This window comes from Mustela putorius, unplaced genomic scaffold (genome assembly GCF_011764305.1).
Source record: "Mustela putorius furo isolate JIRA1106 unplaced genomic scaffold, ASM1176430v1.1 tig00003845_pilon_pilon_pilon, whole genome shotgun sequence".
Classification (NCBI taxonomy): domain Eukaryota; kingdom Metazoa; phylum Chordata; class Mammalia; order Carnivora; family Mustelidae; genus Mustela; species Mustela putorius.
In genome coordinates, this window is record NW_025421998.1 from 10,358,106 (window position 1) to 10,372,759 (window position 14,654).

General features: G+C 41.9%; 1 protein-coding gene across 1 annotated transcript in view; it reads right to left on the reverse strand.

Annotated features, from left to right (window-relative positions):
• Positions 1-14,654, reverse strand: part of SPATA48 (spermatogenesis associated 48) — a 59,031-nt gene that overhangs the window by 14,938 nt on the left and 29,439 nt on the right. The window contains exons 3-7 of the mRNA XM_004739397.2: positions 13,781-13,857; positions 9,191-9,329; positions 7,218-7,285; positions 1,568-1,609; positions 150-257 (exon numbers count right to left, since the gene is read on the reverse strand). Of these exons, the coding sequence (XP_004739454.1) occupies positions 150-257; positions 1,568-1,609; positions 7,218-7,285; positions 9,191-9,329; positions 13,781-13,857 (434 nt within the window). The remainder of the gene's footprint in view (positions 1-149; positions 258-1,567; positions 1,610-7,217; positions 7,286-9,190; positions 9,330-13,780; positions 13,858-14,654) is intronic.

The window sequence follows — 14,654 nt, forward strand, 5'->3', positions numbered from 1 at the left end:
GTCTGTGACAAGTGCTTTTGTGCAGCTGGTGTCTTTCTTCTCAAGCTATGTCCATGGTGACAGTCCTTTATATCTCACTTATGGTAAAGCCCATCATGGTATTCCATCTTTAATGGTAACGTAAGGGAGTGATTATACATGGAACTCACCGACTTGTGTTTGTATAGAGTGTTTTAGAGCTCCGAGGCTTGGTGACAGATGTGATGTCTCCAAAGGGGTCATCCACGTCATCAGCATTTGTGGACTGCACGTAACCACTGTTTTCATGACAAGAAAAGAAAACGTGGGTTTCTTGATAAGAAAAATGGAAGAAAAGATCAACAGGGTCCTAACATCCAAAGGAAATCTTATTTGCTAAAATAGATCAAAAACTGAAAAACCAAAATAAATTAATAATAATAATAATAACAACCATGATGATGGAATAATTTGCCTTAAAAAAAATGAAGGCAGGAGATTTTCCCATTTTCAGAGCAACAGTTTGGAGGCCCTCATGATCTTAAGTTTGGGCCAGAGTGGGAGTAACAGATGGGTTGGGATTTTGTGCCAAGAATCAGGCCGTCTCTGCAGCCTGTGGTGGCTCCTTCCCTGGAGACAAGGATCAAGCCTGGGGCAGGGCAGAGACTGGCATCCACCAGAGCCACTAGGGCTCCTGCTGGGGAAGGAAACCTAGTTGGAAAGACTGGTTGCCTCCATCACAGAGCAGTAATGAGGGAGGGAGAGGGCAAAGATGAAAGACCCATATTCTCAGATTCACTTGGTTCCATGGTCCTATGACCCGAATATTTATGTTCCTCCTGTATTCCTGTGCTGCTATTCTAATACCTGAAGGGGATGGTAGGAGGAGGTGGAGGGAGCGGAGGTGGGAGAAGCTTGGCGTGAAGGTGGAGCCCTCCTGAGCGGGAGTCACGTTCTTCTAAGGAGCTCTCTTTCCCTTTCCACCCTGGCAGCACCCATGGGGAAGTCTGGGACTCGGGAGAGAGTCCTCTCTCCACCATGCTGGCACTCAGATCTCGGGCTCCAGGCCCCAGAACTGTTAGAAAGAAATGTCTATTGTCTATAAGGTGACATTCTGGGTTAGCAGCCCCAAGGGACTCCAAGACAGGGCCATTCCTCAACCCGAAGCAGACAGACCCCTACAGGCTGGACGACGCATGTCTTTGCCAACTATGGAAAGCCAAGTTTAAATCTAGACAAGTAAGAAGAGACATTTCCTGCACTTCAGTGTTTGTGGGCACGTCTGTATCTTCTGCATCGAGTATCAAAGCCTTTCTGCTTGACAACACCCAATATTAGTAGCACCCAGTGTATTTTACTTCGTAAAATAACCAATTTGGGGAAACAGAAAAATACCACTCCCCCTTTCTTTCTTTTATCAAAATCGTTAACAGATCTGTGATGAAAGTCCTGACATTAAGCAGGCTCTGTGCTGGCAAAACATTAGAAATCTGTTTGAAAGTGTTAGTTGTCTTAAACAGTGAATTACAAACATGAATGAGCTGAAGGCAGCTACAATTTAGATGTAAATCTAGTCATTTTTAAGACATTAAGAAACACTCTCACTTACGTATAAAGAGGAATGTATTTGCTTCTGGAACTTGGACTCACGCTTAGAAAAAAGAGAGAATATGGACAATGGACATTAACTTCATAAGCATCAAATTATTACAGTGTTTCTCTTATTAAAAGAAAAGCAAAGTCTTCAGACATACCTCATGGGAATTAACCTCTTAATGTTTGTAACTAGAAACAGAGGTGATTTAAAGATGGAGTTTTAAGTGAAAAATTAAAAAGCAGAACAAATGGACTCCAAGTCTTGAGGACTTCTGGCTTGCTCCCTGTGGCCCTATTTTAAAGCCTCTCCTCTTGGCTTTCTCCTTTGCTGTAGGCTTCCTTCGAAACTAAATGGGTAATATTTGACAAAGCTGAGCCCCCAATTTTCTTCAACACAAGGAATTTTCATGTTGAGTGGCTCCTCCTGACCAGCCAGTCTAATTCTCCATGGTAGAGACGAAGCAGCCAGGGCACGAGGTTTGGTCATTCACATGAGATCACAATTACTTATGAAATCTCAAGGAGATCTGGGTTTATTTTCTATTTTCCCTGCTCTAGCCCCAGAATCAGCCATTTCTCCAGGGGTCTCATAATTTCTTTTACCGAAAAATGGTGATTAAAAGCCAACATCTTAACATAATAAAAAAATTAATGAATTTTAAAAATTTTAAAATAAAGGTCAGCATCTGGGGGCGCCTGGGCGGCTCAGTTGGTTAAGGGTCTGCCTTGGGCTCAGGTCATAATTTCAGGATCCTGGGATCAAGCTATGAATCTGCTGAGTTCCTGCTCAGTGGGGAGCCTGCTTATTCCTCTGCCCATCTCTTCTCTCTCTCTTTTTCATAAATAAATAAAGTTTTTTTTTTTTAAATAAAAGCCAACATCTGGGGGCTAGATATGCTCATGGCTGTTGGGGTAGAGGTCCCTGCTCCTGGGTCCGCTGAGTGGACAGAGCTAGGGACGGAAGTCAGTGTAGGAAGTGTGTAGACCCATATACTGATGTGTATTTCTGTATCTACTGTTTGTAAATAAATTACAGCAAACCTGAGTTCATAGGATCCTTCCTGATCAAATCCAACAGCACAGTTCATTCATAGCCTTTCTTCCTTACTTATTTGTATTCTTCCTGACAGCATGAAACCTGCTTCCTGTTACTGACTAAACGTGTCATTTGTTCAAACCCATACATGTAAGAAGTGTTAGAATCGCCACCCATTTCCCAGGGAGACACAGGCTCTATCCAGAGCACAGTGTTTAGATACGGTTCTTTTCGTCTTTGGCCTGACATTATTCGGTCCAACTACTGTTTCCAGACTTATTAAAACCCAAACTTATCTAGGACCACCCACTTAATGTAGTTATGTCATTTATTTGTAACGTAGAATGTTTTGTCAACATGTGTACTCCGTTCTGGACCCCGCCGACATCCGGCAGGTTTGGCTGTCCGTGTGGATTTGTGCATATATGTATATATTTATTTCACTTCCCATTCACTAAAGTTTGTTCTTTAGAGAGCATGAGCAGGGGGAGGAGCAAGGGCAGAAGAAGAAGCCGACTCCTCACTAAGAGAGCCGGATGCGGGACTTGATCCCAGCCCAAAAGCATAATGCTTAACCACCTGAGGTCCCCCGGCGTGCGGTGAAGTAAGTCCTTTTTAATGACTAGCTCTATGGGCTTCACAAGTACAGAGTCAAGTCAGCCGTCCAGAGCTGTTCGCTACCCTAAATGTTTCCTTTAGAAGCTCTCTGTAATCCCCCTTTCCAGCTCCCACTGCCATTGCTCTAGTCTCATCCCAATAGTTTTGCCTTTTCTAAATGTCCTATAAATGGACCCATACAACACGTGGCCTTTTGGGTCTGGCTGCTTTCCCTGAGCAAAGCGCACTCCACACACGCTGTCGTGGGTTGCATTTAGTTTTGTCATTGCTGAGTGGTACGCCATTGCACAGGTGCATCTAGTATGTTTATCCAGTGCATGCCTGCCCACTGGCCTGTTGAAAGAGATCTGGGTGGCTTCTAGGTTTGAGCATTACGAGTTGAGCCTCATAGATGTTCCAATATGGTTTTACCGTGGATTCCTGGGAGCAACATTTGCACAGAGGAAGGCTCCAGGGTGAGCGCCACTCTCAGGAGTCTGGACACGTGGCGATACTGACTAACACATACAGCTTTTCATTCATCAGATGATTTCCTATTTAAAAAATGCAGTGAGGGCACCTGGGTGGTTCAGTCGGTTAAGCATCTGACTCTTGGTTGTAGCTCAGGTCCTGATCTCAGGGTCATAAGATCGATCCCCACCTCAGGCTCTGTGCTCTCTTCTTCTCCTTCTGCACCCCCCCCCCCCAAAATCTAAAATTTAAAATTAAAAAAAAAAATTAAAAATTTTAAAGGGAATGAAGTCACATAAATGGGACAAATTTTATCCTCTGGGTGGATTATTTGTTATTTCACCACATGCTATATAAATAAAAACATTCTAATAAAGTGTTTTTATTAGTACTCACATAATATTAGGGTTGGCACTGATGATTTGCGTGTTTGTTCTTTTAAGAGATATTTGAATGTGACCACCAACAGTTTCAAAAAATTTAAAAATTTTAAAGGGAATGAAGTCACATAAACGGGACAAATTTTATCCTCTGGGTGGATTATTTGCTATTTCACCACATGCTATATAAATAAAAACATTCTAATAAAGTGTTTTCATTAGTACTCACATAATATAAGAGTTGGCACTGATGATTTGCGTCTTTGTTCTTTGAAAAGATATTTGAATGTGACCAGCAACAGTTTCAGCTTGCTGTGAGTCTTTTATATTTTGTGCAAGTCTTAATCTTTTAAGAATTATTAAATTCTCATCTCAGTTTATACATTGGAATCTCTTTTTTATATTAGGAGGTATTACACATTTGGGAAAACATTTTGAGTAATCTTTATCAAAAAGTTTACACTATTTTTAGAATACGGCTTGAGAAAAACTAACTCGGTTGACAAGACAACATTCTTCTCAGTGTTTTCACCATTTGCAATACTAGACTCAGCAGTTAAACGTGGTGATGATTTTGCCTATTTTCACTTGATTATTCTTTTTTCTTTTAATGATATAAAAATTCATTTCTAAAAGACAATATATACAATTTTATTGCTGTCATACAGAGATTTGAAAAAAATGTTGTCTTTGACATTATTTTTCCATAACTGAAACTTATCAAGAGCTCTCATCCATTTTGTTGACTACAGGTAAAAATCTCCTGGACTTAGCAATTAATTGGGGATTAGGTAAATATAAAATTAAATATACAAGATGAACCTTCCCATTGAGGTGACGATTGACTCTCTAGGACACGTGTTTTTCTTAAGCATTATCTGTCTGTCTCACACAATTCTTTATAAACATCTGTAGTATGTTTTGCAAAGTACAGAGATCTGCTTAGACTTCTGTATGACTCATTATATTTTCTATTCTATTTAATTCTACAAAATGGTGATTGTGACTCACCACCAGTGTTGCCACCAACAGGCTACACTTCACTCATTAACTACTTCGTGGAGTATACTCATTAACCTGTACTAGCGTGATTATTCAGTCATCTGGAGAAATGGATCTCTCATTCACACTCTAAACCTGAGTTGATTTCCTGTGGTTTCAAGAGATAACTGTGAAAAGCGAAGTGTTTTTTAGAAAAAAAGTAAAGAAGAATAATATATTACTTCAGGTAGTGAAAGATCTATTTAAAAGCCTATAAAAATAATAAGACATGGAAGAAAATATTGATGATTTCAGTTATATTAAAATTCATAACTTCAGTTCAGCAAAGAACAGTATAAAACAGAAAAGTCAAAGACTAAAGGAGATATTTTGATGCATGTTACCAATAAACAATTTTTTTGCAGAATAGTAAACATAAAAATTTATGCAATTAATACATAAAAAAACAAGGAATCCAACTGCAAAGGGGATAAAATATGTGAACAGGTAAGTTACAAATGTGAACACCCAAGTAAGTCATAACCAACAAAAAAAAAATGAGTATTGGCTATCAGGTAAATAGAAGTGAAAGTGATAATGAAATACGATTTCATGCTCATAAGAGTAGAGTTTTTTTTTTTTAAATGCTGGCCATGATGTGCAGTCATGGGAACTCAAGCATTGCTCATGGTTTACCCCATGGATACAATTCTTCTGGATAAGAATGTTTTGGTATCTAGAATATAAAGAAGTGCATCCTCCTGAGGCAGCCATTGTAGGCATAAGTATGTACATAAAATCTAGAAATATTTTTGAGCTTGGTACATGAATAAATGAGGACACTGTTTCCAACTGCAATAAAATCATAAAAGGAATTATATTACAAGAAAGATAAATAAATTGTGGTATATCCATACAACACAAGCCTGTCCAGCAAGGAAGGTCAGCACCTAGAGACCTATGTGCCAACTTGTATGCATCTCACAAACACAGCGTTGAACAAAAACATTCAATACACACACACACACACACACACACATATATATACACATACATACATACACACACACACCAACACACACATATACATGCCAATATATTGAGTTTATAACCATGGAACACAATGCCATATCTTGGTTAAAAAGAATGCATATGTTTTAAAGTCTTACAGCAATGTATGAAAAATGAAAAGTCAAATTCAGAATATTAGTGATCCCTAAGGAAGCACAGAGAGACTCACCATCATGTTGGTAATGTTCTATTTCTAAAACTGGGAAGTGAATACACAGATTGCATCATATTCTTATTTGCATGTTTCGTACATATTAAATATTCAAAAATAAATTTAAAACATAAAAACAAAGGATAACCCGGATTGTGGATTGTAGTGAGAACAAAAAATAGGGAGAAATAGTGATATTTTCAATGACGGAAACAAGAGATTTTTTACAACTAAATGCACAAAATGACTTTTATGGAAGGATTAATAAATAATAAAACCACAGTTTCTAGCATAAAATAAAACACAAAATAACTATCTGATGCAAAAGTTGATAAAAAAAGTTATAATCCCTTGGAGTCCATGGATTTCAGACTATAATTCTTCATATCAGCGTATTCATAAGGCATTCCTTATTTTTAAATGATTTTAAATTCTTGGTTTTCTTTTCTTTTTTTTTCTTTTTAAGAGAGAGAGACAGAGACAGACAGTGTGTGGTGGGGGTAGGAGCAGAAGGAGAGAGAGAGATTCTTAAGCAGGCTCCACACTCCACAGGAGCCTGACACAGGGATCAATATCAGAACACTGAGATCAAGACCTGAGCCAAAATCAAGAGTCTGGTACATAACCCACTGAGGCACCCAAATGCCCCATTCATAGTCTAAATTGTAAGGAAGGTTAAGAGAAAATAAGAGAAAGCAGGCAACACTGAGAACAAGTGAATGGGATTGGGTTCTCTTTCCCATCACAGGGATGGACCAGAGGATTGGTCCATCCCAGGACTTTGGGTTCAGGCATAATTTAATGCCAAAGAATATGTTTCAAAATGACCAATTTTCCAAAGATGGAAAAATATTTTAAGTAGCCGAGAGATCCTCACCCCCTCTTATAAGCCATGGATGGGAGCACCAGACATATCAATGAGAGAACTGTGATAGGGAAACATCTACTGATGAGCACACAAAAGGAAAAAACTTACAAAGTAATGGGCTTGACCGGTGTCGAGAAGGATCTTGTTTGAAATCTGTCCCAGAGTCCACCAACCACCTAAAATCAGCAGCAAAATGAATGACATATTTAATGCGTAAGTCACTGTCATGTCTTGTCTAGAAGCCACAGGGCTGCTAACTGTCCCTACAGCATCACAGGCAAGCTCCAGGCTCCCAGCAGAAAGCACTCCCCAAGCCTGCTTTGCAACTCAGGGATTTGCCCCAGAGCCCCTCCTGGTCTCTACCCTGCTCTCGGACCCTTAGTTTCCGTTTGTCTTTGCAGGGCTGGAGTCTGTCTCATCACCCACCTCGTTTGGACTGAAGGTATGATTTTGATTTTCATCCCAAAGCCTATACTCACTGCTTTTTGGTCCACCCTCGGCGGCCCCAGGCTGGTCTTCCTTTTCCTGCTCTGCCTATACCCTGAGCTTTGAACCTCATCTTGCTGGGAAGGACTTTGGGTTCTGGTGTAACTAAATGCCAAAGAATATGTTCAAAAGTGACCAATTTGCAAAACATGTAAAACTATTTTTAAGTAGTTGAGAGATCCTTAAAAACAGCTGTAATAATCCAGACACGTTTTCTGTCCTCCGACTGAGTTTAATTTTAATTTCGATGCGCACATCCTGTGCCAAGACTTTATCTTGGAGCCGCATTTCCCCCTCTGTTGCTGCCATTTTGCTCTGTAAAAGCTGACAAAGTTTTTCAAAATCTTGTGGGCTTCCTACCCTGTGGTTCCGAACCTCTTAGGAGTCCGTGTTTAGCACCATATTTATATATAATTATTTTCTTTACTGTTATGTGTTTTATGTAGGAAAGAGTGTTGTTATGAGAGGTGGTCCCGGGCTTGTCAGACTTCTAAGGGATGAGGAACAGAGCACAAGGGCGAGAGATTCAATGCAAGTTAAGAGTTGCTTTGCAAGCACAGAGTCAGGGTTGAGAGGGCAAACGTGAGGTCCGACATAAGACCCAAAGGATTCAGGGGACTTAGCCTGGGGGGGGGGGAGGACTGTGGTAGGGAGAGGAGCACTGTTTGGAGGGCGGGGCTGGGGGAGCAGGAGGAACCCAAAGTGGGGATCAGGCTGAGGAGGTCAAGTGCAAGTAATAGAACTGGGGACATGTCCTGTCAAAGCACAGGGATTTCACTTTCTCGAAAGTCATGGGTTTTAATCGGTGGAGGAATATGAAGTGATTCACACGTTAGGGAAAGTACCCTGGCTGTGGTGCGCATTCAGAAATTCATGTGCTAAATTCTCGATGTTTGGAAATGAAAAAAGAGGGTTGCCTGTGGGGGGCTCTGTTGGTTAATCATCCGACTCTTGATTTCAGCTCAGGTCATGATCTCAGGGTCAAGAGATCGAGCCCCATGTCGAGCACTGTCCTGAGCATAGAGCGTGCTTCTATCTCTCTCCCTCTGCCCCTCCCTGCCCTCTCTCTCAAAATAAAATAAAATGAAATAAAATATAAAATAAAAATGAAAACAGGCATCTCTGGAGACAACTATGCTTTGTTTTACTAGAAATAAAACCTCTATGATTCATGGGTTTTCCCATTCTGTCTCAGAATGTAGAGGTTAGATTCAATTTCAAGAACTGTTCTCAACACAGGTTCTCTAACGGAATCATAACTATTTCTCCATCCCTCAGTCCTCCTTGGGCACTTTTAAAATAAACACGGTCATTGCAAATGACTTTTGAGACAGAGGCAGTCTTTAAATAAATGTTTGAAAAGCCCAATACAGGTAACATCAAAGTATCTGAGGCCATTGATGATTTTTTGTGATTACGGTGTTTTCAATTCCATAAATGTATGTATTTACTGTTCTTTCAATATTTCTTACAATAAAATGAGAGGTCAAGTTTTGGGCTTCAATTTAGAAATAAATGCGTTGTTGCAAAAACGCAACTTTATATATATGGGAAAAGGCATTAGGCACAAGGAATCGAGGTCCTTAATCGCTGACCTGGGTTATTGCTGGGGTCCCTTCATATCTCTTCAGTGTAAAACACTGTGAAACCAGGTCAGCAGCTTTTTCCACTGTTGTTTCCTCTGGATCGAGTTTTGGTGGTAGCATCTTGTCCCAAGGAACAACTTCATAGGCTCTGTGAAATTATGAAATAAGGATATTTTACGAAAAGTATGTATTCAAATGGTATGAGTGTTGTATACCATGTGGCAGGTGGAATTCTAGGGCATCCCTGAGACTCCTGCCCTCTGGTGTATGTACCGTGTATAACCACCTTCCCTCCAGTGTGGGCTGAGCAAAGGAGTATGACAAGGTATCACAGCTGTGATACTCTGTATGCCAACTTTAAATGGCCAAAGGGTGGTGTCTATATAATTAAGGTCCCTAATCGGTTGAACTTGAGTTCATCAAAATGTGGATTCTCCTAAGGAGGTCTGACCCAAAGAGGTGAGCCCTAAAAAGAGACAAAGGCACAGTAGACACTTTGCAGCTGTCCTTCAAGAAACATCTCATGAGGGGCACCTCGGTGACTCAGTCGGTTAAATATCTGACTCTTGATTTCAGTTCAGGTCGTGATCCAGGGGATCTGGTGATGAAGTTTAAAATATAAGGGAGGATTGGTGGGGTGAGGTCCGGAGCTGATGACCAAAAAGGAATTCTTGAGATGTCTTTGGTGCAAAATGGTGGTTTATTAAAGCACGGGGACAGGACCCGTGGGCAGGAAGAGCTGCTGCCCCAGGGTTGTGAGGAGTGAGTGGTCCATTGCTTGTTTGCAAGTTGGGAGGGGTTTAGGGATGATATAACACTCTAAGGAATTTTGGAAGCAAGGTTTCTAGTACCTTGAGGGGCTAGCTATGGTTGGGAAAAGATCATTTATTACTGTCTAATAAAACCTTAGTTATGAGACCCTTCAGATGTATATCGGTGGGCCTTGTGCTTGGGGATGATTGCCTACATGTATCTTGGAGGGTTTAGAGATAAAGGAAGTTTCCAAAGGAATTTTTATATGTTAAAGTAGACTTACAGGATCCTGGCTGGGACGGGGGTGGAGGGCGGTCAGGCTCCCCTTTTCCCTTAGCAAAGTGTTAAAGTGGAGGCAGTTGAGTCCCTAGAGGGAGGTCACTCTGCCTGTTTCAAGGACTTGAAGTCAGTGGGCTCTGGATAGTAAGGATATTTAATAACTGTTCTTGTGTCTCTGTTTCCCACATCAGTGGGGTTGAGCCCCAGGGTGGGCTCCGAGCTCAGCGGGGAGTTTGCTTCTCCCTCTTGCTCTGACCCTCCCCCTGTTCCTGTTCTCTCTTTCAAACAAATAAGTAAAATCTTAAAAAGAAAGAAAGAAAGAGGGAGGAAGGAAGGAAGAAAGAAAAGGAAAGAAAAAGAAACACCTCCTGAGCCCAGCATCTGGAATGAACTGAATTCTGCCAAGAATCCGATCACTCCCAGAGCTCAAGGACCCAGCCCCAGGTGACATTCTGATTCCAGCCTGAGAAACGCTGAGTGTTGACCCCAGGTGGGGCACACCTGGACTTCTGACTGCAGTCATGTGGCTTAAAGTTGGTAAAGTGTGGTCATCAGTCACATGGCAATGGAAAACCAATGCACTGAATTATATGTCTTATAGTAAGTTTGCACACAAAAATGGATTTGACTTTCGCAGCAAGGCAGAAAGACCATTCATTAACTTACAAATAAACAAACTCTGGCTTAGAAAATGAAATTTGTTTGCTTAAGGCACTCAACTACTGATGGTCCAAGTCAGGACGCAGAAGTGGATTCTCCGCCCCTGAAGAGTGAGTCCCATTCCCACTGCCCTACAGCAGGGACCCTGATTATCAAAGTCTGGAGCGTGGTACCCGGAGTCCAGCCATCTTGGATTTCAAGCTTTGAAAGTTCTGTTGTTTTGGACACACACACACATGACAGGTGCTGCTAAACAGACTCCAGTTTGATCCTGAAGGAAAACCGAAGAGCCCTTATTCCGGCGGCGGCATCACGACAGGATAGATGGATAGACAGCCAACCCTGGCACCCAACATCCTGCCCGTACCCTCCCAGCCTTGCCGCAAATGCTGAATGCTCCACTCTACCCCGTCAGCCAGACTTCTCCTTCCAAACAACCCCACTCCTCTCAGCTGGCAAACACATAATTACCAGTGATCCCAGTCCCTCAACAAATACCTATTCAGCGATCCCTATATTTCTAGCACTATGCTTGGGATAAAAGCCTGGATAAGAAACCATATAAAAGTCATATTTACTGCATAGGAATGATGTGAGGGTTTATTAAGTTAATATTTGTGAACCTAAGTAGCACAGTGATGGTCCCACAATGTGGCAGCTCACTCACTCTGAAATTACTGTGTCCTAAAGAAAAACTAACTCTTATAAGATATTTTTAATTGTAGCAAAACCTTAAATGGTGCATTTTTCTTTCTTTCTCTTTTTAAATATTTTATTTATTTATTTATTTGTCACAGAGAGAGAGAACAAGCAGGGGGAGTAGCAGGCAGAGGGAGAAGCAGGCTCCCCCACTGAGCAAAGAGCCAGATGTCAGACTCTATCACAGGACCTGAGCCAAAGGCTTAACTGACTCAGCCACCAAGGGGCCCCTAAAATGGTGCAATTTTCAGACATAATACCTGAATGGTAGTGTCATAAGAAATTCACCTGAATTGAGTTAAATCTTACAAGACGCATCTCTGTTTGAGCTTCTGACGCATTTCACGAATATTTTATGGGAAAATACCTATTCATAAGTGAATTTCATGAACTCTGTTTGTGATGGGTGTGCCATCGGTGTGAAAGGAAACCGTGAAGCCCAAATGTGAGGCACGTCTGCTGGGTTCAGCCCCCGGGGAGGGAAGGATTTTGGGGGGAATCAAGGGCTTTGTGGTGCCTACACACATTGTCTGTCCCTTGTGCTCACGGCAGCCACCCCCCTGTCCCCACTTCTCCACTCTGTGTTGCTCTGCTGACTTCAGAGTTCACTGGACAGCTGCAATCATCTCTTCTCGGGGCTCTCCGTTCTTGACCCTTTGCACAGTTTCACTCCCTCCTCCCTGAACACCCTTAACATGCGTGCCAATTCACACGTGTTGCTACGCCATGACCCCTCCCCTTATTCCTCTGGCTCAGACTGCTCTTCCCAACCCCAGACCCATACACCCTGCTACCTGCTTGACATAGTCACTTGGATGTCTGATGAACATCTTTATATTTGTATTCAGCAGGTTGAAAATGGACTTCAGACGTTTCCCTCCAAACCCATTCCCCTGCTGTCACTGTGTCAAAGGAATGTCAACCTCAGGCCATCCGGCTTTTAGTTCAAACCCTTGGATTGTTCTTGACTCTTATTCCCTTGACACTCATTACCTCCAACCTGGAAGTTGTGTTGACTCTACTTTCAAAATATATCCAGAAGCCAACTGTGGCCGATAGTTTCCCGCCAACCTCCAGCAAACTGTCCTTGCCTGACCTCTACAGATTCCCACGGTACCCTCCCAATTGGCCTCCCCTTTCTGCCCCATCTGGTTGGCTGGGAGCACAGAGGCCACCATGTTGCTTTCTGTAAGTCTGACCTTACCACTTCTCTGCTAAACCTTCACTTCCCTCAAGTGAAAAAGCCCTGGCGTTTACAGTTGCCTAAAGTGCCCCTGGACATCTGGTTCCAGGCAGTCTCTGCTTTTTCCCATCTTCTCTTCCTAATTCCCCTCCTGTACTCTGTTCTAGACACCCCGGCTCCTTGTTCATCCCCAACCCTATGCACACTGCTAACACAGGTCTTCCTCCTGACTCTGGATTCCCTCTGCCTGGAAAATGGTCACTCCAGAGTTCCGCAAGTCACTCCCATTTGTTTTCTGAGCTTCTCTCAAATCCCATCACGGGAGGAGCCCCCTCGCCCCCGACCTCCTCCATGAATGATGCCTCCCACCCTTACAGGGGGCACTCCGATGCTCTCATTCCATTCCACCTCTTCTCTTTAATGCTTCCACAGACTCATCACCTTCTAAGATACGAGCTATTCACATGTTACGTTTGTGCTTATCGTCCATCTCCCTTTCGAATGACAGCACTTTGAGAACAGAGATCTTTGTCTGCCTTATTCCCAGATGAACTCCTAGCCCACGGCACAGACACGCAGCAAGGACTGAATATGGTTTTTGAGTAAATGAACTCCTTCAGGCTTTCTCTGCATTGGTTTTCTGCGATGCCATACTCCTATCTCCTCCTCTCTCTGACCATTTCCTTTGTGCTTTGGTCTTATTCTTCTAACAGACATAGATTTTCTTTAAGACCCTCCCTTGACCTCTTTATTTTAGCCATCAGTGTGAGTGAGTAAATATCTGCATTTGATGTTCTCTGAACGACTCACTGAAGTCCGGACACTGTGGACACAGAGAGGACCTGTCATGAAAGATGTCATAGAAATACTTTTTAAAATTTTTTTTTTTAGTTTTTACCATTTTTTAAAAGTTTTATTTATTTATGTGGAGGGGAAGGGGCAGAGGGAGAAAAGGGAGAAGGAGAGGGAGAGCCCCAAGCAGACTCCCCACTGAGTGCAGAGCTACACTTGGGAAAAATGCTTACTTTTGAGTCGAGGACTTGTAAAATGAGTCCTTTGAACTGTATTTTCTGTCTGGTTGTAAAAGCGGTTCCCGATCCTCCTAGAAGGGGCAAATAATGTGTTAAAGGAGATCAGATAGACACGGGAAGTGCTCACACTTTCTGTGCACATGGTTTCTTGTTCCTCTGTCCCTACTTTTCTCCTGTCCTAGCACCCTGTGGGTGGCCAGGTTTAATGCTCCCCTACTTTGCCCAATTGCTTTGGATATATACATTCCCTACATAACCTCCCAGGAATTAAGTTAAAATCGACAAATTGTGTATTCAAGTTAACGGAAAATCAATTCTTTAGGAGAAAGGTCTTGAATTTTAAATGTTAGCAAATGATGTTTTCAGCACCATGCAATTCAAACATCTTAAAATGTTTGTCTTGTCTTCTGAAGATAGGACATTAGGTCTACCATGTTTCCCGCTTCCTACCTTTCATCTCATTTAATTAAAATGACTTATTATTATAACCATTGCCATTACTATCTTTAAAGAGTATCTGATTAAATTTTCCACAATATTTTATCAGTGGTTCTTTGCCAGCTTTTCCTTCGTGTATTCTATTCATTTTTGTTTTTTAACCCTGTATTCCTGGTTCCATTCTCTTTGGCTGAAGTTCTAGTTTCCAGTATTCTTTCAAAGACATGAACCTCTGCTACCTCAGTTGTTAACTCATCCTCACCCTTCAGTACTGTTCTGGATAGATTTAGAATTCTAGTTTAATGCTAATGTTTATGTCATAACCTAAGTCTATCTCATTGACCTCTGGCCTGTTGTCATTGCTTTGGAAGGACACTGATAAGGATGGTTGGCTCCACGTTCCCCCACTCCCATCCTCTGCTAATATTTA